The 23689-nt window shown below is 36.7% G+C and overlaps 1 protein-coding gene and 1 long non-coding RNA gene across 2 annotated transcripts; both read right to left on the reverse strand.

Moving 5' to 3' along the window:
* Positions 1-1585: 1585 nt before the first annotated feature.
* On the reverse strand, positions 1586-3592 carry LOC147490396 (ribosome production factor 2 homolog). Its single transcript, XM_086571033.1, has 6 exons — positions 3433-3592; positions 3154-3354; positions 2575-2820; positions 2253-2495; positions 2070-2135; positions 1586-1918 (listed from the first exon to the last, which is right to left on the reverse strand). The coding sequence occupies exons 1-6, from the start codon at positions 3499-3501 to the stop codon at positions 1799-1801; spliced, it is 945 nt and encodes a 314-aa protein (XP_086427159.1). The 5' UTR covers positions 3502-3592; the 3' UTR covers positions 1586-1798.
* Positions 3593-11436: 7844 nt separating this feature from the next.
* On the reverse strand, positions 11437-12292 carry LOC147490397 (uncharacterized). Its single transcript, XR_015201201.1, has 3 exons — positions 11838-12292; positions 11555-11623; positions 11437-11456 (listed from the first exon to the last, which is right to left on the reverse strand). It is a non-coding gene; the product is annotated as an uncharacterized LOC147490397 (long non-coding RNA).
* Positions 12293-23689: the final 11397 nt, after the last annotated feature.

The raw sequence follows: 23689 nt of genomic DNA on the forward strand, positions 1-23689 counted from the left end.
AGCACCGAATATGACAAATCATATTGTGTGCTAAGACCACAAAGACGCAAACATAACACAACAGAACCCCCCGCAACTCGAGAAGCACCAAGTTGCTGTCGAATAAAGCGAGTTTATCCCAGAGCACTATAGCAGAACATAAAACAATAACATATGTTTACCTGTTCGCGGAAACCAGTAGCATCCACTGATGAGGACTCAGAACTGTTATAGTCATCTCTGCTCATCATTATTCTGCCAGAGGGAGCCTGGTACAAGAGAACATTTTGTTAAAAGTTTCAGCTGAAAGAGAGTAAGAAAAAAGGAGAGAGTTTTTTTTCTCTTCATTTGTTTGTGTGTATGTGTGCTGTGGAGGATGAGAGTATTGTGGGCTTTTAGCCCTCTAGCAACCAAGCATAACATTAACCTTTTTGTCTCTTGACAGCCTCGCCTTCTCATCCTTGCCCATGTTGAAACCTGATAGAGTACCTGCAATAGAAGCAGGATTTCTGGCAATCTCAACCAACTGTTGTAAAGATTCAGGTGAACCAGGCCTCGTCGCAAGCTGCAATCAGCCATAAACCGTATGAGCACATCAACTCGAAATTAATAAAAAAACAACTCAAAACAAAATAAGTAAATCCAACCTTCCCCAAAGCATCAACAAGATTGTGGAGCTCTGACACACTCGCTCCCGGTTCCTGAACAACCAAGGTTTGGAGAAGAGAAATAGAGAACTCCGTAGCCACTTCTGCACAATTGAAAGTTATCATGTTACATCCCCACTTCATAACCAACTGTATAAAGTAACTAATGTAGGGCGGATAGGGCTCTAATCATACTGTTTCGTCCACCATCAATAAGTTCTGCCATGTGTACATTGTCCATGTGTCCATGAAACCCCGCAAGAGAAGATTACGATTAGCATGCCAAAGTTGTAGAATCAGACCACTTCGTGACACCACTTCATACTGGAGGAGGTTAAATGCAGTCTGATTTGACATAGATGAGTCCAGTCATACACTATATACACGCTATAAAATAAAGTAATTGGCAGACAAAATGTACTAGCAAAAGGATAAAAGGGATTACAGTGATATGGGCAATTCCGACCACCAATACTTCAGGACAATGCTTAAGTGGATACTCTAGCACCAACCTAACAGAGCTAGCATGATCCATTTCAGCTAATTGACATAAAATGTCTAACAGATCAAGACATAAAATGTGCTAGCTTCTGACCATGAACATTATCATCATAAACCTGCACAATACATTTGCCTTACTGGTAAGTCAAACAAGAACAACCTGTAAAAATGAGTAGATAATAAAAGAAGGTACATAGCTTACCAGCTTCCTTCATATGCACAAAAGTAAATATCTCTGCTGGTGCTGAAACAGCATATCATAGAAAGGACAGCTGGCCCTCAGTGTTCTTCCAAACAGACCCACAAATAGAATGGAGTGGAAACGGTTCCTGCTGAGTAAGTTGTCTGTAATGCGGACTAAACATAAACCATAACTCAAAATCCATGTGTTTGCAACCATTACGTACCCCGCATGCACTTGCATAAAAAGACATGAACCACATACTTTTAAAAAAAAAGGCAATTAAACTGCTTGGACTTCATATCTTTTGGAATCTGAGTTTGCTTACAGCCTTACAGACACTAAATCGAGATCTAGAAAGTTGGTATGGGGACTAAAAGACAGAACAAATGTAAAACGAGAAGACAACCATCTTCACCGAATTAAATTACAGGTACGCTTAACGAAATACTATCCATTATCAGCAAATACAAAACGATTTGAACGACAATCACTCTTGATCCACCTTCTGCTTCTTTGGTTCATTTGAAGTAGTTTCTTTATTCATCTTAGCTTCACGACGTTCTCTCTTCAAACCCTTAGCATTGTAGGATAGTTCCATACTACCAACCTAACCACCAGATAAACAAATTTAAACTATGGCATAACTGACAAGACTTGTTGTTTCTTCTTCTTTTCATTTTTTTTATCTATATATAGTTAAGACGCCACTTAAAGCAACATATAGAAAGAGATGAAAAAAAAGAAAGATAGATTTCAACCTGTTGGTCTGGTATGTAAATCTTGCCAACTTTGCCCTGTATTATATCGCTACTAACATTCTTCACCTGCAAGAGTCAAAGAGGCTAGACTTTTAAGAATAACAGTACATTACAAGAGAAAGGTGAGTAATATGATCAATTGTATTAAAATGCAATTTACAGATAAATAATTGAGTGATGGACCTTCTTCTTAGGCTTTTCGAAAGATGTTTTCATTGCTTCCTTTCTCAAGCCATCATTAGGAAGTCTATGCCTCCGCATTACTAAGTCCATGGACGGACCAACTTCTACAAGCTCCATCCTTGGGACAACAGTTCCAGATCTTTTCAGTCGCAGTGCACAGTGCGTGAGAAACACTTTTTTAGAGGAAACAGCTGTACACACGAAAACGCGATCTACTCCAGCAAGGTTTAAATTCTCGATGACCTGCACATTAGATCCATGGTTTTAAAATTTTCATTTAGGACAAATAAAATAATGAGATAAGAATGCTACTAATACATACCTCTCCTCTAAACGAGTCTAGCAGAACCTCCTTCAAATGTTTCAACTCTTCTACGCTCTCAAAACCCTCCCCGATGAAAGCAAAGAAAGGTTTTGTTCCCACTTTCGGAGCTATCTTCTTGTCATATGAATATGAGTCCATGCTTCTAAAATTTTCCACCCCGACCTCGACAAGGTCATAAACGTGATGATCATAAGTCCGCCCTAGTACAAGATTATCAGGCCTTTTCTTTGAGTGAGAGCCGAACTGCAAAACCAAACAGTTCCAACTCTTTATTAGTCCTATTCAAACGAACTACCATACAGGGACTGAACCACTGCACCTCTAAGAAGGTCCACAACAAAAGCATCAGTGAACTAAAACACATACATATTACTGATTTACACAATCTGATTCCATAAGTGAGAAATTCCAGTTTTCACTCACAGAGAAAACTACTTGGCACTGAGGTACAAACATTGGCTTCTTCCTTAACGAATATACTATTAAACTTGACATCCACGTATTGTACAAATGCAACTATACAAGACCCACTAATATATACTTTAAAAAAAATAAAAAAAAAAAAAAAAAACTTACCACAAAAAGACTGCAATCAGTTTTCTGGGAGAAAAACTCCAAGGATGTCTCGCCCCCATTTTCAAAAGGCCTAATATTATCATTCTTTCGGGAGTATTTAATCGCGCTACCTCTTTTAAGATGAAAAATCTCAGTCAATACTGTATTCAACAAATTACTTGTCTTTGCTGCAAGTATTAATGTTTTCTTCCCATTCTCAACCTACACATAAAAATATTAAATAAATTAAAAAAGATATATGAAATAATATTGTAAAACAAAATATTTATAAATACGTACTAGTTTTGGGGCACGTTTATCTAGCTCGCGTTTAGCTTTGACATTTTTGGGTGTTTTGATTTCTAACATTTTTTGTTTGTTTGTTTTGTTTGGGGAAAAGAGTGAATAAGAGAGGCGCTCCTGATCGACAGTTTTGCTGTTTATAAGGTTTTGTTTTGGGGCAGGGCCGAAAATATCGGTTGAAAAATATTTATCGTTTTGTCAACCTACCGACTTTGAAACATTTGAAATATCGGCTCCGAAAATTAAAATAATTTTAAACCGATATATATCGGGTTTAATATATATCGCCGATATATTCCGATATATTTAATATATCGTTTGACTTGGTTGGACAGTTTGACTTGATTTTGTTGACTGTTGACCGATATATCCTGATTTTTTGATTTTTTTGAATATTATCACCAAAATAGGCAAAAATATATATCAATCCGATTTTTCAATTTTTCCGATATATATCGGTTTTGGAAGGGTCCGAAATATCTTCAAATCCCGAAACTTTCTGCATTGTTTGGAGGTGCCTACATACCACTGTCGATATATTTTGTACTACTGATAAATACCGATTTTTTTTTTTTTTAATTTATTGGCAAACCTGTTTTAAATGAGATCAGTAACTCTTTGATGCGGGGTTCGAGCCCCAGACCTCTGGTATCATCACTCAAAGGTTTTACCGACTTTGCTAGTCGGCACCTGCATAAATACCGAATTTTTGTTTCATTTAAATGTCGATATATATCATACCTCCACATAGGATTATTTTCCCCTAATTACCGTTTTTGCTGAGAAGCTACTGCGAGTTGCCCAATGCAAATGTGACGTTAAAATTCGGACAGAATATTTTATTCCGTTTGAATGTAGAAATCGAAAAAATATCAATCTTATAAGTTACCTCCATAGTAATCTTTGTATTGGGCTATTGTTTTTGGCTCATAACGATGACAAGTTGTTATTTCCCATCAAAGTCATTTGTATACCTGTATTGGGAATGCTCTTATAAGTTTTAGATTACGATATTTTTTAAAGATATTGATCTCCTAACTATTCTAAATGTTATCACAAAAAAACAAAAAAATTTAAACTTACCAAATATAATATTAAAAATCGTGAAAATGAAAGGCCCACAATTCTTAATTTGTTGCCTGCTACATTCGATGAGGTTACAAGTTTTGGATTTGAATAAATTTTTGTGACAATGTTTAAAATAGTTGGAAGGTTATATATATATATATATATTAGGAGGGATAGAGCCACTCCCGAGCCACTCCATCAATTTACAAATTGAATTAAGATCCCATATTTCGTGGATATGACCTTCTCACAATGGATAACATGCCCACAAATTTTTATCCTATTTCGATATGTCTAATGTTGCAAAAACTAGTGTTCAATTTTGAACATTTCTCTAACGGTCCATAATTTCCCGATTTCATAATAACATTTTATTAGGTTAGACATATTTGAATGAGCCAAAATTTGGTGGGTATGTTATTTATGGTGGAGAGATCATAACTACAAAATATCAACCCTTAATTCAACTGGTAGAATGAGATATGACTTTGTATATTTTGGGAGTGGCTCTATCCCTCCCTTATATATATACTAGTGAATGCCCGTGCCAGTCGGCACTCTAGACACATTGCTTTTGAACAACACCCCAAGAGAGACCATCTCTATGGTAGCATTGGATCGATGATATAACCATTTCCAACAGTTTTATACTTCATAACCATTTCATACGCATACTCAAGTGAGTTTAATTATTGCAATTATATGTATTTCATTTCTCACAAACCAACTCATTACACATACCCTTATACATTCATTAATTCAGTACATATCAAAATGAGAATGATGAAAATAAAGGAAGAGAGTCTTCAATTAAGAGCATCATCATTTTTTTTTTTTTTAAAATAAAAAAATTCAGCAGAGTCTCCTTTGTATTTTCAACATTTCAAAAACCTAAATCCTGTCATAACATGAAAATCAAACAATACAATTCTCATAGATCAACCATACCAAAATATATAACTTCATATTTATACATAACACAAATTACTTCTAAAACTAAAAGACAACTCATTAAATATTAAAGAAGACTTTGCATAATTTTTTTCACAGGGGCTAATTCTAGTAATGAAATAGAAAAATAAAATAAAATAAATACTCCAACCACTTATCGAGTTCCTCATTTCTCTCATTCTCCCCTCTATGCATACTTTTCACACCATTCTGCTACCATATGGATAAATGCATGCATGGAGCAAAGACTACAATCATGTTCTTTGAAAAATTATGGCAATTTAACTTTGTACCAAAAACAAACCACATACACATGATTTTTTAGACTTGATACATTTAGCATATTGTTTACAAAAGAGATGGTTCTCAAAATAAAATAATCTCTATTCTTATTTTTAAGTATCCACGCTATCATAAAAAAAACCTATCATAAAACTTACATAGCATATATATGGATACAACATATTCTTTAATTTATAAACCAATAAAAGTAACATTCTTTAATTTCTCACTCACCTTTTCTCATTGGTATCGATGTTCTTAGAGAAGAACTTACGGGTATCGACATTTGTGGTACAATTTCTTGCATTAGGTGGAAGAAAAAGCGGATATTCTTTTGAAGAAGTACATCCGGACATGGCCACATAGAGTTGCCCATGACTGAAAACTGGTGTCCTCAAATCAATGCCAACATATTTCAGCGGTGACCTTGCGACTTATTAATTGTCATGGCATAAGCTAGTCGAGCGAGGGGAATTGTCGTCTTGATAGTTTGAAAGGCAACTCTGAATTTGAGGGAGCGGAGATATTCTTGGGATGAGTACGGATTTCCGGCTTCTCTCTCCGGTCAAAATTTTGGCTTGAAGGACTTTACTTTCGCACATTGAAGCACCATAAATTAGGTGTCCCATTGCAAAGGCCATCTTTAGGTGCTATGTTCTGAAACAACATTATAGGGCATCCAGGTTTTAACTTGAGATTGAAGGTGGTAAGCTAGAAGGGTCGAGGGAGTTGAAAACTTCGGTGGGATGTGAGCCCCACTTGGATTATCAATATCATCTTCGATAATTTTATCTGCAGACCAAATACTTTCGCGCTTCACGGGGGAACAAATTCATTGCAACCTCATTAATTGCACTCACATCATCATTACGGGCAGCAAGAATAGTGCGATCGGTTAAAAAATTTGGAGGCGGTGTGTCCATAACATCCAATTGGGGATAGGCAGAGAATATGAGTTCTTGGATATTGGTACACTTGCAGATTCCATTCGGCAATTATGCGCATTCTTTGGGATTGAACCAATCTAAATGAATCAAAGCAAAAATGAATTCATTAGTTTCTAAAATAGTTCGTTTATATATGGAACTAATAGAGAAAAACCATTATAATTAGAAGACATTAATAACACACCTCCAACAAAAAAATCGTGAATTCGACATTCTCGGACTCCGCCATTTCAAACCGCCGTTTCGTACCAAGTGCAAAACTTCTAAATAACTCCAAAGGAAAGAGCGTAGTGATGCACCAACAAATTGCTGCTCTCTCGGCCTTCTTGGTATAACGGTGGTGTTTGTCGAAAATCACCACCAAAGAACTGTAGTGATACCACCAAATATCTTCTTGTTTCCGCAAATATCTTGAAGTGTTCTATCTACTGACCTCAACCAAGATATCTATGTTGCATGGGCACCTCGTCCCAAACAATTAGTTTTGTTTCTTTAAATAGGTCGACAAAGGTCGGAATGTTTAGCAAAGCCGCAAAAAGTGGTATCCATCACATCAATTGGAATCTTAAATGTAGAATGAGCGGTGCGTCCACCAGACAATAACAAAGATGCAATTCCCGATGATGCCACCATGATAACAATAAGGCCCATCTTTGCGGCGGGGCCTTTGCAATTGTATTATACAAAAAGTTTTCTGTACCGGTGCTCCATTCAAAAGAAAAGTTTGCCCTTGTCACCATATCTTGAATCGATCCGACAATGTAAGCATGAAGTTGTTAGTCATTAAGGCGACTCACATCAATATGACCTCTTCTCCTATGCCTTCATCTTTGAAGTTGGCGTTGCTCCCCAAATGAGCCTATTGCCAACAATTTTGCTCCAATCCTCCTTTTGCTTTGGCATGGGGAAATCTTCCAATGTCTTCCCAGATTCTAAAAGGATTTGTTCCACCAAATATAAGCCGTAATATTTATTTGCTCATCGGTTGGATCACGGGATGCCATGTTTTGTTGAAGCCGGTGTCCAAGATCATCACATATACTTTCGATGCAAATTTGCTCCAAAGTAGATCCGGTAAGTAACGGATGACACTCTAAAAGAATTACACAAAACAACCTCCGGTTGATATCCGGTTTTCATTATAAGCCCTCTTCTAGGCATTGTATCCACTCATCATCGGCTTTCCAACAGCCCACGGGCAATACATGCTTCTTTGTATGTGTTGTACGGTATCACCAACTTTATAAAGATATGCAAATGAGGTAGGCCCTTTTACAACGATAAGTAGCAAAGCGTAGATAAAACCTCTCCCCCGGCATTAGGGCTTGCAAAATACATCCTACCAATGGAAGGTCCACGAGTCCTAGGAGTCCACTCTTGAGAGTCTTTGTGGAAAACATAGTGTCGGTGGAAATTCTTGATAGGTATATGCTCGTGCATCTGGATCTTCATCCGCAACGTTTAAAGAAAGGCTGTCGGTGTTGAAGTTTGGTCTCCGGCTCGGGCAAGAATTGCATCCATAGGATCTTTGCTATTGAAAACAACCCTATGCATACCTTCCAAATGAAGCCAATCGTTGGACACTTGGAAACTCTTTATGCATTGGATTCTGAATAGATGCCATCGCGACTTCGTTGGTCCAATGTACCTTGCATCGATATATTCTTTGAATCTCATCATTTGTTCCTGCTTTGCCACCATTTGCTTTGTCATAGCCTTTGTAGATGTACTTGTTAATATATTTAACAGCTTGACCGATGCACAAACTTCAACATTGATATGGCGGTCAAACATTTCGAGACGGATATGCATTATAGGGAACAACATCTCCATTATCAACTTTAACCATTTTATTCTTCCTCTTCACAAAATATTTCTTGCCCGATTAATCCGCCTTCCGGTAAATGGAGTACCCTTTTTATCCATAATTGTTTCCTCCACAAACTCTTTTTGGATAGCCTTTGGTGCATCGACCATTTTCCATACATGAAGCACTTTCGGATCTCGATCACCACGGGGGCCATGAACCATGCACTTCTTCACTGTTTCAAACAATGCGGGGGTGGGTGTCGAGTGCAGGAATTCAACACATACAAATTTATCCACTTGCTCACTGTTTGAATCTTATCATCATCGCGAGAAATAAAAGGCAATGCATGTGTGGAAGACCGGCGCTTCTGAAATTCAATGGTATAAACATATGCAACCACCCCCGAAGATATCATTCTTCAAGATTTCTTTCATAATTGCTTTTCGTTTCATTTCGAATACCCGTGCAACTATTTCAGGCGAAGTGTTGAAGTTTGGTGTTCCTTGGCGCATCTTTAATTTCCTGCCAATTAGGGTTTGCGGTCACCGTAAGAAAAATATCACGGGTGCTTATAGTGTCGGGTGATAGCCATTGAATCTGAAAAATCTACGTACATGTGCCTTGGACTTCCAACATGCGAGGAAGGCAAAATGAACCGTTGGCCAATTTGATCGGGGACTTAATCCCTCAAGTGCAACATCTGTCAAACACTTGTACACATCCGAGCGGATGGTGTCTTGATTTAGTTTAATATATCGCAGACGGTTACGTTCATATGCAGCCCAAGCATCAACCAAAAATTCATGCAACAATTTACACCCCATAAGATGGATGAGTACTATGTGGATTCGTTCAAACAAGCGGTAGCGTAATACAATAATTGGGTGAGTCTTGCATTGCTTGGAGCATTTCTCTTGGCGTCCCACAACTTTAAATCGGTGACCAACCCAAATCCCCATAAGGAAACGAGGAAGAACATAATGCAAAGGCAAATAAAGCGGGATGACATTAAACATCCGTTCCAACTCATGCCCTCCTCTCAAGCGAAGTACAATATCACGCATGGCATCAACCTTACTCCCATCTCCGGGCAATATCAACTGCGATCTCATCGGTTGTGGGAAGATTGTACCTTCGTCTATCGAGCGGGATCATAGTGTAGATGGACGGAACATTGTTATTCTCGAGAAGCATTTTCAATTAAAACCTCAAATGCTTGCTTATAGATATCCACAAAACTTGTGGGTCTGCAGAAGAGTTTCTTGTATAGTTTTCAACACTTCCCTTGACAAATTCGGGTTCGCGATTGTGGCGGTGATCCAAAGCAGCTAGGGGATCATAAATATAAAGTTCGCGAAAACTTAGGTTCCATCCCCCCTGATCGGGCAACAATGAACCGATTTGGTGCCGCAACTCCCCATGGACGATGAATGAGGTTGGACCACGCCCATGTAACACCACGATCGTTAAATTTGCAACCAAAGGCTGGTAAAGGCATTACACATTGTGTTGCGAATCTGCTCCGCGGAATAATCTTGCACGCGTTTATTAGATCCTTGAATAAAGATTTAAGTGCGGGGCGGTGGAGAAAAAGAAGCGGTAGCTTAACTTTTCCTTTAATAAGCGACAAGTTCCAAATAAAGGTCGGTTTTTGCCTTGATTTAGATAACTGTTCATCTTTCCAATGAAGGGCGAACAAAATGGACAAAGAACATCCATCTTTCCCAAAAGTGGCGGCGATTTGGGCTGGAAGCGCATGACCTCTATTAGAATTAAAATTTCTTCTTCACTTTTCGTCAAAATCTAGTCATATCATGATCAATGCAAAAATAGACCTATGATATATCACGTTTTTACGATATGTTGAAACCTAACATAAGAGTGAGAATTTAAAGCGCTTAACTTACATAGTGTTATCCTCCTCAACTTTGCATTGTTACATCTTTTTTGTATTTGGAGGTCGGCTTTCTCTCGTAAGAGATATCATACATTGATGAAGATGACCCACTTAAATGCGTTGACCTCGTCTTCTTAAAGGAATCTGCAATGTAATCGGACATAACATCTTTTTCTCTCTGTCTCGATTTTGTTGTGCTATAGTCATTTGATCGTGATTTAGAGGCACTTGCATTTCCCTTTCTCTTGAAGGCGTTGTGCAACAGATCTCCGATTAGGAGGTGCAATAGATCTTTGGTAGGAGGCTGACAGATAACATATTGGGAACCGCAATAAAACTTCGATTAGGAGGCATAACATATAGCCTAGTGAGAACTGCGGTGGATCTTTGATTAGGAGGCAACAAAGATATAGCCTATTGGGGCTGCGATAAATTTTTTCGATTAGGAGGCACAACGATATAGTCTATTGGGAGCTGCATTAGATCTTCGATTATGAGGCACAACCGATGGAGAAGGAGTAGATCTTCGATTATGAGAGCCACAACAGATGGAGAAGGAGTAGATCTTCGATTATGAGGCACAACAGGATGGAGAAGGAGTAGATCTTGATTATGAGGCACAACCCGATGGAGAAGGAGTATATCTTCGATTATGAGGCACATCAGATGGAGAAGGAGTAGATCTTCGATTAGGAGGCACATATACTAAATTGGGGGGCGTAGCATATCTTCGATGGGGAGGCACATATATCGGATTGGGAGGCGTAACAGGATGTCGTGTTGTGGAATTGACTGTGTGAATTAACGACTCCTTTCCCCTCTCTTTCATTTCTCCAGTTTGTGGTAATGAAGTCGCGACCTAAGATACACCCGTTAATATGTTGATATAGTTGTACTCGTAAATAACAAACAATCAATATAATGATAGATATGTAACTGGACAAATATATATGTGTGAACAAATATATGTGTGTGATAGACAAAGTGAAATCACATATAATAGTATTTCATCTTGTTGCAATTAAATCTTGCCGCGGCTTGAATTAAGCTCTTTCACCATGATTGCCTATGAAGGAAATTATGCAGAAAGTTAAATGGTATAATAATTGAAATGATGGTTTAATAAGGGGAGTTCTGAAAACAAAAGCGGGTGAAATATTATACCTGAAATATTGGTTTAGGGGATTTCTAACCAACTTATGTGAAACTCAAGAGAAGCTCATGAATATCCTCCTGAACAAAAAATCAAATTAAGTTCAAACAATGTTGTAATAGACTGATTGTTAGACAATATTCAAATGACATTTCGATTCCCGTAAATAACAAACAATCAATATAATGATAGATATGTAACTGGACAAAAGCGGGTGAAATATTATACCTGGAATATTTTTGTGATGAATGAATTAGAAACAAAATTGAGTCGAAAGGGATTATGACTACTTACGTTAAAACCACACTAACCGGAGGTGTTTTTTGGCACTTTTGCAGTAGATTTCTTGATCATCTTGATGATATCATCTGTGCCATTAAAAGAGAAAAAAATATATTATGCTTTGCAATTTCCAAAGAGCAAATGCAAGTGCCAAAGAGTCGAACAGAGTGGTAGGACAATAAACCCTCAAATTCACCCAAAATTGGTCTTGCTGCGAGATTGACAATTGAAATTGAATTCTCTCAAAAATCCTAGTAGGCTCTCCAAGTGTTTACAATGCCAACCAATATGAGGCACTAAAGGAATAAAAGAAGTGTGAATAAATTTAGACTGCAACCATCTAAAATGCTAAAGATTTTATTTCTATACTGACAACCTAAGCACCACAAAATGACATGAAAATTAGATAAAATTAAATGGAAAACAATAAGAATATATTATGTATTGATACTTTTATTTAGAACTAAACAAATATAGGCTGGGGAAGACAATAATGATATCAAGAATTAACATAACTTAACTTTGTCAACCATTTGTTTTGAATATGATCCCACGGCCTTGCCCAATGCATCAACACTGTTAGCTATTGGTCCATGGTGACTCACACAAATTAGAATAACAACATTCAAAACAACAAATGCCTATGTACCTACTACCTATCTCATACGACTTACACGTACTTATTTGTACGCCTATGTACCTACTACCTATCTCATACAACTTACACGTACTTATTTGTACGAAGACAATAATTTTGTTCAAGGGCATGGAATGAGTTCCTAATATCACATATATATAGCAGCATTAAAACGCAATGAACAAAACCACGTACATCAGTATACTTCAAAACACTAACTCCTAAGTAACCCATGAACCCTAAAACAAATCAAAATCAGCTCAAAATGCCCTAATTGAAAAGCTCCATTAGATACATTCACATAATTATATGCAAATTATTCAAAAGCCCAATCATAGCAAAGAAAAGCTCCATTAGATACATTCACATTAATAGCATACCCTACCAATATTGAAGAATCTTATCAAAACTACAATCATGCGTACCCTACAAATTTATCACGAAGAAACAATAGTAATACCCTACCAATATTATCTCAAGGAACCAAATCAATTAGAATACCCTACCACTATTATCTTAAGAGTACCCACAATGATTAACTCTGCCCCACTACAATCAATTGTCTCCCATTCAAACACAACAGTCAACGATTACTCACGAAGACTTATGAAGGGTAGATCAAAACAACAAATGAAGGGGATTGAACCATCAAATTTCCCCAAGTTTGCCTCTTAAGTAGGCTCTGTGTTTCTCATTGGAACTTGGAGTGTTAAAAAAATCGAATTGGAGAAAAAAAAAAAATCATTGAATTGGGTATGTACCTCGAGTAGATTTGTAAGTAGCGGTCTCTAAACAAAACTCTAACAATAACCACCTAAGTCGGGCTTTTTGGGCTCGAACCCATGAGTAGATTTGTTGAAGGTAAAACCATCAAATTTCCCCAAGTTTGCCTCCTTAAGTAGGCTCTGTGTTTCTCGATTGGAACTTGGAGTGTTAAAAGAATCGACCTCGAGTAGATTTGTTGAAGGTAAAGTAGCGGTCTCTAAACAAAACTCTAACAATAACCACCGAAAGTCGGGCTTTTTGGGCTCGAACCAGCGAGTAGATTTGTTGAAGGTAAAATAACGGTCTTAAACAAAACTCTAACAATAACCAGCGACACGGAATGAAGAAAAACCCAACAACACCAAGTGAGCGCCTGACGGCCGACCGTTCGATGGTGCTATAAACTGATCTTGACCGTCCTTTTTTTTATTATTTTGTCTGTGGCCAAATAAAACCTTAGCTTATTATATATATATATATATATATATATATATATATATATATATATATATATATATATATACGGTTAGGCTAGGATGACATTCTTAGCGTTACATACTTAGAGTGACATACTACAAGCCCAGCCCACGAACCAACAAAACACAAAACAGAATTTTTGTTTACAAACCTTCGTCAAACAGTTCAAACTCCAAACTCCAAATTACAAATTCAAACCAAACTCCAAAAACTCCACACTCTAAACTCCAAATTGATCACCCCACTCCGGCATCCCACTCCGACATCTCTCGTCATCGCAAGCTTGCTTTTTTCAGGTTAGTTACTTCCCTTGTTTTGGTACTTTTCGAGTTTTGATATCAATGTTCTTCTCTCTGTTTTGTTATACTAATAAAGCTATTATTATTCTTTCTTTTTGTGGGACTTGTGTCGGTCTTCTCACTTGTTGAAATTTTTTGGTTTGGTAGATAAGAAAAACTTTGTTCAGTGAATGGACTTCAACGGTTTTGAGGCAAACCAACTTCTCTTTCATTCCGTGCGTTGGCATTGTTGATTATTAGATATGGTCAATCACTCAATCCTCATATAGGCTTCACTGAATATGTATATTGCTAATCATGAAATAAAACTTTAAGTGAAATTATTATATTGCGCGCTTATGTACCAAATTATTTAACTCCAAATGCTATATATTTATGAAATTTTAAGGCATATTGATTCTGGAAGCAAATTTGTATTGGCAAATTTATCGAAATAAATTTTATTACTTTTAGTCAATCTGCGTAGTCTCCCTTGTCATGCTAGTCTGATGTTGAATTTTACAGTAACTGTCTTTTAAACTTTATGTAGTATTTCTACATCCATGAATAAGAGCAAGTGTCCATTATGTGGAAGCACCGTTGATATATGCTTTTTACTACTACTTAGAGTTTTGAACTCTCTAAATTGATGCAAAAGCACTCAAGCTAGGTTCCTTACTCACAATCTTCGTTTCGTAGAGTTGGAATAAGGATTCGAACTACCTAAAGTTTATAACAACTACAAATTGGATGTTACAATAAAGGGAACTAAGGAGTAAGGATTAATTATTAATGCTAGGTTTTCCTTCCTACACAAACATTAAGAAATACATTAACATTGAAAACATGCACTTAATACCAAAGTAGAGATTTGAAAGAAAAGGTGGAGAGTTAATCCTCCTCATGTGAACTATCATTAGTTGTTGATTTGAAAAATGTTATTTGATCCTTCCTAGACTCATAGACAAGCCCCTAATGGAAGAAAACACTTGATCCCTAGCATGTATGACTCACTTAAGAGCTCACACATGCTAGCAAGTGGAACTAAACAATGACTTATCTCTAAGCTCATTGCCTTGATTCCTAACTAGACACTACACCAACTATCATTTTGGGATAGAGTGTAGAGCTAGTTGTTATTCCTAACAACCTATCAAACCAACAAAAATTGATTTACCCTCACATGAGTTGGATTAACTCCTCAAGGGGGAAGTTAGCTCATGATCCTTGGGACAAGGATTTATAAACTAAAAAAAACACAAAAGAGAGAGAGAGAGAGAGGAGAAAACTAAACAATCAAACTCACTTCTATTTATTTTCTAGAAGAAACAAGTGTTTCCTCCATTAAAACTATTACAAGCTTTCTAATAAAAACTAAAAACTAACTTCTCCTTTTTTTCACTAAGGAACTAAAATAATGCCATGTGAGGAAAATAAGTCAAGGGAGTAAATGGAGTATCCCCCACCCTTGTCTAATTTCTTCTCCATTTGAGAGAAATATCATTTTCTCCCACGTGAATTATCAAACCACATTAATTCATTTTTATCCACCACATTAAAACAAAGTGACACCTTGCCTTTTTTTCACTATTAACACCTAATCTAATTTATTACATGCAAGGTGTCAACTTTGCACCAATAATTTGTTATTTTTGTCTTGACATGCTCCATGATTGATGACTCATCCAATCTTGTGGCCCCATAGTGGGTCCATGTGCGATCCCGATGGCGGTCCGGTATTTTTGGCGATGTTACAACTTCTTTATGCATAGAGTTCATCGCCTCGATTGTCTAAGCAGACTCTCTTTGTCGATTCGAGTCCTAGTTCGAGAGGTATGAGCTTTGGAAGTTTGATGCTTCTACGTAATGATTTGGGAGAATTAGATTATATCACTGTCCTTCCTCGTGCTTTATTTCAGGTTTAACCAATATTTCCATTTTTACTGCAAATACCTGTAAAAGTATGAAAACATATTTATTTCATGATTATTAAACACATAATTAACCAAATTTATATGTCTCAATGGGGTTTCATAATACACTTTTGGGTGCTTATCAACCGTATTCCATAGAACTTCAAGAACCGAGTTGAATCCTGAACAGCGTTTCTTCATTTGCGCAAGAAATACATATCATTTACCGATAGCACATAGATGTAGATATTTTATATGGGAGGATGAGATAAATTATGGAAGTTGTTTGTCTACCCCAGCACTAACTCCATCCACAAATTCTTTTCGCGGCTGAATTTCACCGAAAGTGAAGTTTCCATTTCTTGCAAAGGAAGATAAAGACTGATTCATTTATTCACTGGATCGGCATGCTCATTTTGAGGTTGTTGTTGGTGTGTATGCTTTTAGTGGTTATCTGAATTATCAAATACCTAATTAAGGTGATATGGTGCTTTTGATGGTTTTGAAGAGGATGGTATAACTGCTTTCGGTTATCTGTTAAGAATATGTTATGAATCTGTTGAATCACATTACTGTTGAATTTTTTCGATTATCACATTAAGAATATGTTATGAATCATTGAATCACATTTACTGTTGAATTTTTTCGATTATCATTAATAATATGTTATGAATCATTATCCGTTGAATTTTTTCTGGTTATCCGTTAAGAATATGTTATGAATCTGTTGAATCATTTATCACGTTGAATTTTTTAGGTTATCCGTTAAGAATCTGTTATGAATCTGTTGAATTTTTTCGGTTATCTGTTATGAATCTGTTGAGTGTGTGTTGAATGTGTGTTATGAAACTCGACGTGGATTTGAAGTGTCTTAGAGAGAAAGTTTCTAGTAGGTTCGAGAATCTTGCATCGTCGTCGTCAACGTTTTCATCCGAGGTTGGCTTGAAAAGTGTTGTTGATCTTGTTGCTGAAGAGAGTAGTACAATCACTGAAGCTGGAATTATCATCAAAAGGAGCCAGGTGATTGTCATGTTTTGGTTCTTGTTGTTTTATTTCCATTTTGTTGTACTTGGTAATGGTTCCGTTGATGATTCCGGGGTTAAGCTTCCGTCTTCTACTAATCCGGTAAATAATGAGTTCATTGATAAGTTTAGTGTTTAGAGGTTCGGGCCGATCATCAAAACTACTATGAAAGGTCTAGTTTCCAAGAGTCGGGTAGTGGAGTTCGGAAGTTAGGGTTGGTAAAGAGTTGAATAAGAAAGATCGAGTGAAGGAGAGTTTTCGGTTTATGAAAGCGTTGAAAGCGATAGAGAATAAGAGTGATCCGTGTGGAGGAAGGTATATTTATGTACATGACCTTCCTCCCAAATTCAATGAGGATATGCTCAAGGAATGTAAGAGTATTAGTCTTTGGACCAATATGTGTACATTTACAAGTAATCTTGGTCTTGGTCCTCCACTTGAGAATGTTGAAGGGGTATTCTCAAATCTTGGATGGTATCAATCGAATCAATTTGTTTGTCGATGTGATCTTCAACAACCGAATGAAACAAATATGAATGTCGACAAAAGATTCTTCTATTCGCGGCTCTTTGTCTTTGTTCCTTTTATCTTTGGCTTGGAGATTTCCGCGGTATCTTTGGGGATACAACATTTCAGTTCGAGATCTTTGCCGGCTTGAATTGGTGGGTGGCTTGCTAAGAGGCTGAATGGAGTGTTATTCTGATGATTTGTCAGTCATGGAAAACTTGATGCTCCTTTTGTATTTTTAGCTCTCAACTTTACTTGTTTTCTGTTTTTTCTTCACCCTAAAATCTCATCCTCTCAAGGCAACATAATGTGTCTCATTGTGGAAAGCAGATGAATTAGTGTAATGCTTGATTTTGGTATAGTGATAAAACATTGATGATTACTAAGACTTTCAAAGGACTTAGTGTCTTAGCCCTAGGTTTTCCAAAAAGGGCCGAGGCTTTTAGGGAATGAATTTTCTCTCAAAGGCTTGAGGCACATTCTGCCCAAGTCATAAACCTTCGATTAATGCGTGTTACATTTCGTTTTTATTACTTATATTTTTCGTCTTGGTATAAAGAAGTTTCGTTAATAGGAAGAAGAAGTGCGCCGAGATATTTGATAGCCTACAATACAAAGACAACAGACTACAAATAAAAGAGCCTAAGCTCAAACTGAAAAACCTTAAAAACTAAATTAAATGATACACTTAATATTTACACGTACACGTACCCACATGAAAAGAAAGGACGCCAAGAAGATTGCCTAACAGCATAAAGTTGTAAATTACATTGAAATTCTTCTAACCAAAAAGTATAGGCGTTGAAGTTTGGATCAGTACAGAGATTTGCATTCCTCAATCAATCCTAAGCAAAGAAGTTGCAGCATAAAAGGCGGTCATTGACAACTTAAGCAAACATAATCAAATACAACACATGTACTTGTTGCCTTGTTGTTGCCTTGCTTTCCATTGTATATGAACAAAAATGGTTGAGGCCGCGTCGGTGAAGTTTGTCTGAGGGATTGTCTTAGACCTGCAAGGCACAAAACCCATACATAATCAAATTGTGCTGACATGAAACAACACTGAAATTGACAGATGCAATTCCATCCAGCTACTCTGCGGTTAGGTTAGTCTTAGCTGCACTTTAGAACACTATGCTCTTTATATTACTTCTTCAGAAAAGAACTCATGAAGGCAAACTATGATCACTTCATGGAGTGCCAACCATGTCAAGCACTAAACAAACCGCCACCCTTTACTTAATGTGAAAGAACATCCTCTGTTTTGTTACGGCTAAAGACACACTTTATTGCCCCGGAATACTCGAGATCCACTCTCAGTGGGTCTTTATATGTCGGATTAATATCTAACCATTAGACTTCAAACTTTTAGGTACACATGAATTCTAACATATAATTGAAGTACAAAAACCTCCCACATTCAAGATTTACAACAACAAGTATCTAATATATCTATTTGTTTAGAACACAAAAATGCTCCTCCATATGTGAGAGTATATATCAACTAACAATACAACTTATACTAGTAAGTAGAAAGACTCCACTAGGATCGACTAAATCTACTTAGCTTCAAACATAGATTTGAAACCGCATAGTCTAAATATCATTATGTCTAGTTAGATCTCCTGCTAGCCAAGAACGTACCTTTTCCAGATACTCTGGCTTCAACTTCCATAGTTATGAAGATTTAAAGCCACCATAGACCTTACACTACAAGTACATAACCTTTGTCAGATCGCCTGATTAAAGACAAATCAATACAGCGAAGTATCAAAATTCAAAATTGCATATTAAAAACATCATAGTTCACGCTATTTCTATTTGTTCTAAGAACCACGTCCGAAGGAAAATATAAAATGCATCAAGGAAAATATAAAATGCATAAGCCTCAGGATCTCATATGTCCGAAGGCCATCCCGTTATGGATATTTATACAACAAAATGAAAAAAAAACATGCCTCTAATACTTCCATACTTCTAAGATTACATCAAGAAAGTCATACAATAGTGGAAAGTATTGACAACACAAAAAATACTTACATTTCACAGATTACTTGTTATTTTTCTCTAGACAATTTCTCGAGTCATGCTTAGCAATCTTTCTACAGGATTTACACATTCTTCCTAGATTGTTTAGGGCTATCTCCCTGGGAGATTGAAATCTCTCCTCGTTCTTCTTCCCCCTCCCTTTTGTTTGAGAAATGTTGGGATTCAAAATCAATATCTGAAATAAAGATTTGAAAATCAAAATAAAAAAAACTATTTATATCAAATTAAACATTAAAATCAAATAACATTAAACATTAAAATCAAATAACCTGTGAGGTATTAACCGAAGGAATTGAAGGCTCTGCAACTGAAGGAATTGAAGGCTCTGCAACTGGAGGAATTGGAGGCTCTTCATTATATGCATCTCCTTCGCAAGAAGTTTCATTAAACTTTGAAACTCCAATAGCCATTTCTCCAATCTTTTTTATAAAATATGAATAACCCTCAACAGTATGCGATGCAATGTAAGCCAGTTGAGAAGCAACCTTGATGCAATGAGCCACTCTCAAAGGTTCATGGTTTTCATGGCCGGCCACTAATCCAGTATCAAACTCCGCTCTATACGTGTTTGCCTTTTGCATCCACCGCTTCAAAAGAAAATGCCTTGGAATCTCTTCAATCTCATAACGCATAAAAACCTTTAACATATGACCACAAAGCAACCCCATAAACTGAAAGTACTTGCATTCGCAGTCTCCCTCTAAAGTTCCTCTATCGAAACTCACTCTCCAAACACTTCTTCAAATGGTCTCTCCATTTCACCATGTAGCCGAGTTCCATACACATCAATCTGTTCCCCATCAATTTTGTACTCCATCTTTGCCTTACGGTATTGCTCCTTAAATTTATTGAATACTCTAATCGTTATAGACCTTTTGCAAGCATGCATAAGGAGGAAAACATCTTCAGCCACATTTAAGTGAACTATGTTCGTCGCGGTAATCGAATCTCTTTTCATTCCTAGCAATCGAAGCCGGGAGACTTCTCATTACCATGTACAAACTGCATCGGTCGCACGGTTCTCGAATTGACAAATTGGTCATAATGGGAGTTCATCGATTCACTTCTCCCATCGTATGCATACCCGCAAAAAGGTGTCACCGAGATAACAAGGAACCCATTTCTCCCGAATATTATATATTTAACCAACGATCAACCAACGATTTTCGGACAACTCGTTCTTCTCTATGATTGTACACCATCTTCTTTCAAAATCAGCAATCATATCACGAGAAAGAAATAGTATTCTTCAGTCGATTACCAATATCTCAATTTTAGTAAAGGACATCTTCTCTTGGAATTTCTGCATAACATGCCAAAGACAGTAACGATGATGAGTATCAGGAAACACTTTAGCAATGGCTGCGATCGTATCGCTCTATCCCGCCGATGATAATTGCGGTTGGCGCCACGACCACCCATGGCTGCAAGCCAAGCCTTAAAATGTGACCATATGAATGTATGTTACGTCTCATCAAACAACAAATACAAGAACCAAACCTGAACCGGTGCAAATGATGGTTGACTCCAATAAAAGGGGCAAAAGGCATAGAGTATGCATTGGTATGATATGTGGTATCAAAAGAGACAACATCCCCAAAGTATTCATACTGGACTCGAGACCTCCCATCAACCCAGAAAAAGTTTAGTGCAGTCCCATTTTGATCTAGATCAATGGCGTAGTAGAATTGGGGATCCTCCGCGACTCCCTCGCATAAAATAGTTTAGCACGCGGCTGTTGCATCACCTTCTTTAGGCATCTTTCTAGACAAACCATAATGATGGTTCCAACAATCCTTTTTTGTAAACCCAACTTCCTCCCCATGAAAAACAGATGCCACTTTCCCAACAGTAAATTGTTATCAATTGAAAATCTCACAAGCTCTTTTTTTGCCGGGCATAGTTTTGTTAATTTTCATACAAATTCTCTTCGCTGGAGTCACGCAACTATGGCTATGTTCATTATGAGCAATGCTAACATCGTATATCTCTTCATGTAGTCTTTTCTTAACATGCATTTTAGCTTCGCAACCGCACCGGATAGTCAATGTATTTCTTAATCTCACTGAATCTCTCTTGTTAGGGGCACCTTCACGTGCGCAAACAAAAAAACAATTAGTAACCACATTCACATCAGTTCCCTTCTTCTCCGTCGTCCGAACACGAGTCTCAAATCCCTCTTGTTGGCCATACTCTCTGTAGTAAGTCTTTGCCTCGTCAATACTTCTAAAATCCATACCTACATACGGAGCAACTAATATCGGCGTGCTTTGAACAGGAGATTTAGTAGACGAAGAACCAACTACATCTTCTTCGATTTCTATCGATTCATATCGGTTAATATTAGAATGAACACCGACCATTATATCAAGACTATATAATACCTCGCATGGTAAATTCAACATCAGACTAACATGACAAGGGAGACTAAAACAATATATAAACCAATGAAACAGACGAATGAAAGAGAGGAAGCATATTAGTTTATTGGTAAGGTAAAGAAACATGAATCAAGCATGAGCTCTCAAAACTCAATTTACCCATACAAATAAACAGAGAATATCAGGAAACTCAATTTACCCATACAAATAAACAAGCATGAATCAAGCATGAGCTCTCAAAACTCTTGAGAAGCTTCTCGTGAACTCAGGGCGTGGACTAATCAACTACTTGTCCACATTTTTTAGATTGGATAATGTAAGGATACATTACATTTTTAAGCATACACTGATAAATCTATAGCTCTTACACTGATATACGGTATTGTTCATACACTGATATACGGTATTGTCCAAACTCCAAATTTTCACCTTTGCCATGAAACTCCAAACTTTCTTGATTCTTTTTTACTGACACATTTTTTGATATAGTACTAGCCTAACCGTATATCCCTTATATCAGGCTAGTTGGCAAGCTTGAAGATTGATACAATAGCAGTATATCAAAACTGAAACTGAAAACTACCAAAACAAGGGAAAGGTGATACAATAGCCTTCTCATTTTCGCTTTCATGTGGGTATTTATAGATTGCAAAGAAATATGTAGCTGAGAAGTCAAGACAGAGCAGTCAAAGCAAGTCAATATAGTTTGTAACTAACTTAGTCAGTTTTAGCTGTCAAAGAAGTGTATAAATAAAACATTCCTGTGATAGAAACACAAGTCTTTTAATCAAAATTTTCTTTTACAGTTTTATGTCATTTCATTCTTCTTTATAGTATCAGAGCATTTCGCTCAAAATCAAATAATGATATTGATCCTCAAACCCTAATTTTCACAAATCATCAAATTTTATCATAATTTTCTTGATCACTAATTTAATTCAAGTTTCAATCATTAGATATTTCTTTCAATCAACTCAATTAAATTGAGCTTTTATCTCAAATTTGTATAGTTTATAGGAATTATCTTCTTGATTCAAATCGATTGAAACGATAACGAGAACAAATCAAGTTAACAATCAAATTCAAGAAAACAACTCAAATCTCAATCAGAATCCAAATCTCAATCAGAATCAGAATCAGAACAAATTTTCTCATAATCAAAATAGAGTTGAAATTTCTACAACAGTGAGTGCTTTCAGTAATCCTTCATCTATAATACAAAATATAGCAAATTTTGTTACTAGGAAACTTACGCGAGAGAATTACATTCAGTGGAACACATGTGTTTATGCCTATTATGTGCACTTTTTATCTGATTGGTATTATTACTGGTGAAGAAAGATGTCCATATCAGTTTTTAAGAGATAGAAATGGTAATATGACTACTCAAGTTAAGCCTGTATTTGCTGATTGGGTTAAAAGAGATCAAATTTTATTGATATGCATCAATGCCACTTTAGCACGGAGTTACTGTCATCTATTTCTAAAGCACATATAAATCAGCTAAAGGCTAAAGTTGCAAGATGTGAAGAAAGGAAATTTATCAATGGCTATGTATATGCCACAACATCAAGCAAATTGCTGATGCATTGGGTGCAGCTGGTTCACCAGTTCAAGATGAGGATTTGGTGTTTTATATACTTAAAGGTTTGGCAATTGACTACAAGCCATTTGCCACATCATATGTAACTTCAGACAAGAGGATGTAACTTCAAATGAACTACATAGCTTACTTCTGAGTGAAGAGATTTTAATTGAAGAAATGCATCTTTACAATTAAGGACGAACTGGTTTTTTTTTGTTTCCTCTAATATCTTGGTCATTTTTCAAA

The sequence above is a fragment of the Coptis chinensis genome, chromosome 7 (assembly GCF_015680905.1).
Source record: "Coptis chinensis isolate HL-2020 chromosome 7, ASM1568090v1, whole genome shotgun sequence".
Classification (NCBI taxonomy): domain Eukaryota; kingdom Viridiplantae; phylum Streptophyta; class Magnoliopsida; order Ranunculales; family Ranunculaceae; genus Coptis; species Coptis chinensis.